We start from the raw sequence: 6,017 nt of genomic DNA, 5'->3' as shown, positions 1-6,017 counted from the left end.
AGAGTGGTTTAGCTCAACTGGAATGAACACGAATACAATCACAGGTATTTTCTACACTACTCACACCGCTATTTTCTGCTCCTTCTACACTACCAGGTAAGCCTACTATAAAAACACAAGCAGTCCTGGGTCCTCTGATGCAAGACTGATACATTTTGTAGATATATGATCTGTATTTTTCTCTGCTTTCATCAAGAAGACAGTTTCTGCACTTCAAATACATTTACGGTCTGGAGTTGGGCACTCAGCTCCATGACCCTATCCAGTCTTTGACTGATATGATGGGAATCGGTAATACTTTTCATTCTTCTACCCTTTTTTTGAGAGATTAACTACTTTGTCTTGGCATAAAATAGGGAATAAGAAGATGAATTATTAGCCTGGGTTGACTAATACAAGATAAAATCCAAGTGAAGACAAAGTAATTAGTACTTCTCACATGAATGATGAGATTAAGGTAAATGCTTGACTTCTGACTTGGTCATATTCTTTCTTTTCAACTACGTTAATCTTCAGAAGGTTTTCACACTAAATTGAGAATGCTCGTTCCTAGTGAAGACTTACTTTCCCGAGTTCCTTTAGCAATCACCAGTTACAGGCCTTACACCTCTGAAGAGTATCTGCTGACTTTTAAACTAGATACTTCACATTAAACATAGTCAAGAGGGACTGTCATGTTTCACGGTTAAGACTTGGTCCACAGCAATTTTAAAGGTATCATTAAAGACTGTTCAAAACCAACGAAGACTTCATAGCTCATACACAGAAGGAAGGTATGTGATTCAAAACCTGAGAGCTCAGGAGTGAGGTTTAATCCATGCTTCCTTTATTTTACATGATATGACATGCTCATTAACACTAAAATATTCTGTGAGGTTTATCAGATTCTGAGCAGAAAATTACTCACAGACATATGGAATTTGCTTCAATTTTGAAATGTTGAAACAGTATCACATAGTGTAAACTCAGGCCACAGCTTGAAAATTTACATATCAATCCTGGTGTTTCAGATAGTGGGGCTCACAGCCATGCTTAGTTTTCACTTTTACTACAAGAGACAACAGCTTTGTGTATGTTCATCTACAAAATTTCTAGCAAGTTTTTATATTTTGTCCTGTAAAAATATGCTGGCACAACTGAATAGCACAAAAATTCTACCCTGTCTCTACCGTGCCCACACAAACGATGTTATGGGACAAAAGACACATATATTTCATGATTTCATAATCTGAGTAAGTTCTATCCCTCTGCTTTATTTAGTAGCAAGAATGATTTTTTGGCTTGTTGAGAATTTCATCAACAATATGTCAGTGATGATGTCCTACAACTTCAGCTATGAAAAGTGTTTTTATCTCCTTCTCACTAAATGCATGCAGAGCTCAGAAGTTAAGTAACCTGCCAAATATTTAGCAAGTGGTAACATCTAAAGCAGAACATGGAAATTCAAACATTCATCCTAAGACAGACTGGGCTCTCACCCACTGCTTTGGAACAACACCAGCAATGATCTGATTAAGAAAAGATGTTGATGGATTTTGAAGGAGGCTATACCCAGACAGATGGAGAAATTAATAGACTGAGTGATGTAAGTCAAACTAAATAACTGCAACCGTCTATTAATCCCCATGAACATGACTCATTGTACAGGAAAAAGGTAAGAAACAGCAACCTGTGTCTTGGGAAGAAGAAAAGCTAAGCTGGAAATAGGGAAAAATGCAAAGATGACAAGAAGGAATATAGTTAAGACTAAGACCTTGACCTCCCCAAATAGAGTCTGTACATGCCCTGCTCTGTCATGCTTATGTCAATCAGCACGGCATTTTGCAGTATGCTCCTAAAGCTCTGAAGCTTAAAATAGTCACTCCCTTAATGTCTTAATCTTTCTTCTTAATATTTGTGACCAAGTGTAACTGACTATTTCTGACTAAACCGAGCCACTGAAATCCCTCCTTCCATAAACCAACAATAAAATCTGAAGCTGGCCCATCAGGGTGCTAGTCCCCTTTATTGGGAATGTCAGATGAAAGGGAGACGTGATTAAGAGGAGCTTTGTCTCCTGGCATCACCATTCTCTTTCCAGCAATACCTTTTACAAAAAGACTTAAAAACCAACAAAATAAATACAAAAATCAGGGCACACCCACAGCTCATTCTATTTCCACATAAAAATTACTTAATTCCAGAATCATTAGACATTTCCAAATCACACTAATTATTCTGGAATAGAAGAACTAATTTCCAAATAGTTGCCATGGTAGGGAGCTAATTCCAGTCATCTTTTCATAAACAACCCCTTAATCATGTGAAGAATCTGGTTAGCTTCAATAGGATCTCCTATTTGGGCAGCATAACCAAGTCCTAACTGCATGCCTGAAGGACAGGGAGGAAAAGAAGGACTGCATCACATAAAAGGCATTCTAGTTCTCCTCCTCTTTATGGGCACTGGCATCTACAGAGTTGACAGAGAAAGAGACTGTGCATGTTTTTAAGAAGCTAATATGCAGAAAAATCACTCTGATGGTCAAAAAAAGCCTATTAATCAGCATTCCTAAGCACAGGAATGCATCTCAGCAGTTAGCAATTTATGGTGGTGATTATAGCAATCTATTTGTGGTGCAAATGCTTAAAAAGCAAGAGAGGTTTTGGAATGATTTTTCAAGTTCTTCGAAAATATGGTGAGCTTTTACCACACAACATTGGTGATCCAAAAGCCACATCTTTAGGGAAAAAAACAACCCACAAAACACAAAAAAAAACCCTAAAACCAAAATCAAAACAACAAAACCACCACAAACAAAACCCAAAGCAGATTCATTAAAACCAGACAGAACTAGAATTTGGACCCATGTCCTCCTCTGGTGTCCTGATTTCTGGCAGATAACACAAACTGAGAAAGTAAGCATGTGGCAGGTTCTCCTGCCCATTACTCATGCAGACCCTGGATCTGGGATAGCCTAGAACATACCAAGATACACCCTACAACACCTTTTTAAGAATAATTCACTAACACAGGTTATGTCCTGTGCTTTGAAATAGTAAGCAATCGGTATACCACAGTTCATTAGTGACCCTTAATCTTTCAGTGACATACCACATGAATCATTGAAAAAAATTACTATCTTTCTCAGCCTCAATTCCAACCATCTAGAGAAACAGAAATGTTTTCCAAAATAAAAGCTTATTGTAGCAATTAAATAAAAGGCTGAAAATCAGAGAGGTGTCAACAGGATTACATGCTCTACTTTCAATGAAGGTATCATCAGTGAAAGATATTACTAACCGTACTCTTGTTCAGTTTTCAACTGATTGCAAAGTGTGTCCTTATTTCTTTACACATGCACTTGTGTTTCTGGCAGTAGAAAACACTCAGCTGAAGTACAAGAACATGTACTATTCAAACTGGGAATGGACTTGCTGCAGAGGAAGGAGAAATTCTGCCACTGCCCTCCACTAGCAGCAGCGTGAACGGGGCATATACCCCATCACCTAACTTTGATGGGTAAGTATGTGCTCAGAACATCCTGTCACTCCCAGCAGCAACATCCAGCTCAATTTATATCACAACAAATTAATTCTGAAGCACATGAAACAGCTGAGCTGATCCAGCAGCTTACTTACAAGCTGGATCCAACAAGAGACATCTCAGTTTCTTTTCACCCAACCTGACTACGTGATTTTCTCTCTTCTCCAGTTCTGGTTGCCTTCTGGACCAATTCAGCTTTCCAAAACAACAGAACACTGTTCTCTATTTCTCTTTTTCTGTATATTATTGTTAGGTTATTGTTTTGCTTATGTGGTTAAGTGAGCTGAATCAACTCACACAGGTGGCCAGATGAGCAGCATAACCAACCAGCAGGCAAGGAGAATTCCATAGCTGCAAGAGGGAGTTTTTTGTCTTTTGAGAACAGAGAGCTGTTAGATCTCCTCTATCCTTCACACATCATTTCACCCTAAATGACAGGTGCACAAGCGACCTGCACACTTGCTGCTTTAACTCTGCAGGAGAGATTTTTCCACTAAGAGGAAACTTTCCTCTGATTGACAGATTAGTGCACCAAAACCGATGCCTTTAAAAACAACCCTCTCCCCTTCCCAAAACTGCTGTGAACTGACTTTGGGAAACCACACAAAGGTCTTGCAGTGAGAAACTGAAGTAAATAGCATGTGTAGCAATTAATAAAGCAAATCACAGATAGAGGCATGAGACTGTAAAGGCATGCTGCATGAATCATGCACATTCCCTGGCTGGGAATTTAGGGAGTGATTAGAATCACAGTACAGACTGTTTATAGTAGGAAGGAAAAGAAGACACCTTTCCCTGCATTCCCCCACACCCACACCACACAAATGAATCACTGAATTAAAGTGCTACTCTACCTGAAAGGTCACTGCTTTCAATTCTTCGCAGGTCTGAATCAGCCCAGAACAACTTGCCTAGCTGGCTGTCAATAGCTAAGGCTATAGGCTTGCTCAAACCACTGAAGAAAAGGACCTCTCTTTCTGTTCCATCCAATGCTGCTCGCTCAATTTTAGGAGACCTTTCCTGTAGGTTGGTGAAATACACGTATCTGGAATAGGAATGATGAGAGGGAAAAAAGTTTATTGGATCTTTCCACAGTTTTACTATATGACCAAGCCACATTAACAAATGGCGCTTTTATTCTGACAAAGAGAAACCAACCTGCAGCAAGAAAACAATTTGATTCTCAAGGCCTTCATCCTGAATTTCCCCACATCATGTTTCAACTACATACCCTTTCTCTGGGTTCACCACAATGGCTCTGGGCTTATCTTGATCTCCTTTGAGCACTACTCCCATGGGTTTCCCATCCAGGCGTGTCACATTGATCACATTAGTAGCTTCGCAGGTCCAGTAGATATAGCGACTGTAGATGTCAATGCTCAGATCATACGGCTGCATATCTAGGTTCTGATTGGGGACTGGACTTGTCACAACAGTGAGGCTCTACAAACGAAAGAAAAACAAGCAAGAGAAGAGCATTTAATCTGATCTAACATGAGCAATTTTATTTTGCTATGGATGCACCACATCAAACTACTGCTCAGAAAAAGGAGGTGGCCAAAATACTATCATAAAGTAAGGAGACACCCAGATCCAGTTTCCCCACCAACACTTTTGATCAGATATAGACACATAGTGCTGATGGTCTGTTGTAACTGCAAGCATGTAAGTTGGTTGAAGGTCAAAAGACTTTGCAATTTTGACCAGTAAGTCCAAATTGTCTCTATGTTGAAAAGTCAGGGTCAGCTTCTGCATTTCTTCTTGCTTTCTTGACAGCTCTTAAGTTTGGTTTGGATAGACCCAAAGCCAGCACATTTAGCACTCTAAACTGACATAGATGACCACTACTTCCAAAGCTGCAGCTGAACACATAAAAACACAGGCAAAGTGAGGCCAGACAGCACCTGAAATTCTTGGCTCATTCTTTTCCACCATTGCTGTCATCATACTAAGGGGCCATAAGGATGAATAATAAATAGGAAGGTAACTCTGCCAACAGACAGAAAGGACATCAGCTGGTGTACAACAGTGACGTTAGAGCATTTCCAGCAAACACCTTTCTGCTTCAAAGTTCTTGCCTTCTACTGGGCCAGAACTCTGGAGTTCATGTGCCTTTCTGTTTTACTTATTTTTTAAGACAGAACTTAGGGAAAGCTGAACCAAACTGACATCTTTCATGGGCTTTTCAAGAAATCTGAAGAGGAGTGATAACTCACAGAACACAGCCTCACATCATCTTTTTGGGAAACTTTGTGCTTTTGAGGTGAGCAGCCTCCACCCCTTCAACCCCAAATTAAACTTCACCAGAAAATTTGCCTAACTTTATTTAGCTTGTCACCTCTTTGAAAGGGTGTGCCTATGTGTTTTACATTTGTTTATTCTGCTGAAGCTGGCAAAACCCTGGTGCCTTGGACTAGTTTTGGGTGTTAAATTATGTAGATATTCCAAAATTAAAATGGTTGCTAAATTAAGAGTTAACATTGAAGGGCCTTCA

General features: G+C 39.6%; 1 protein-coding gene across 1 annotated transcript in view; it reads right to left on the bottom strand.

The window, feature by feature from the left end:
• The window catches only part of LRP6 (low density lipoprotein receptor-related protein 6), a gene marked incomplete at its 5' end in the record, with an annotated part of 25,623 nt that overhangs the window by 12,995 nt on the left and 6,611 nt on the right, over window positions 1–6,017 (bottom strand). The window contains 2 exons of the mRNA XM_010023791.1: window positions 4,380–4,568; window positions 4,755–4,966. Of these exons, the coding sequence (XP_010022093.1) occupies window positions 4,380–4,568; window positions 4,755–4,966 (401 nt within the window). The remainder of the gene's footprint in view (window positions 1–4,379; window positions 4,569–4,754; window positions 4,967–6,017) is intronic.

The sequence above is a fragment of the Nestor notabilis genome, unplaced genomic scaffold, assembly GCF_000696875.1.
Source record: "Nestor notabilis isolate BGI_N333 unplaced genomic scaffold, ASM69687v1 scaffold27531, whole genome shotgun sequence".
NCBI lineage: Eukaryota > Metazoa > Chordata > Aves > Psittaciformes > Psittacidae > Nestor > Nestor notabilis.
This window is presented reverse-complemented; position numbering and strand designations above follow the sequence as displayed.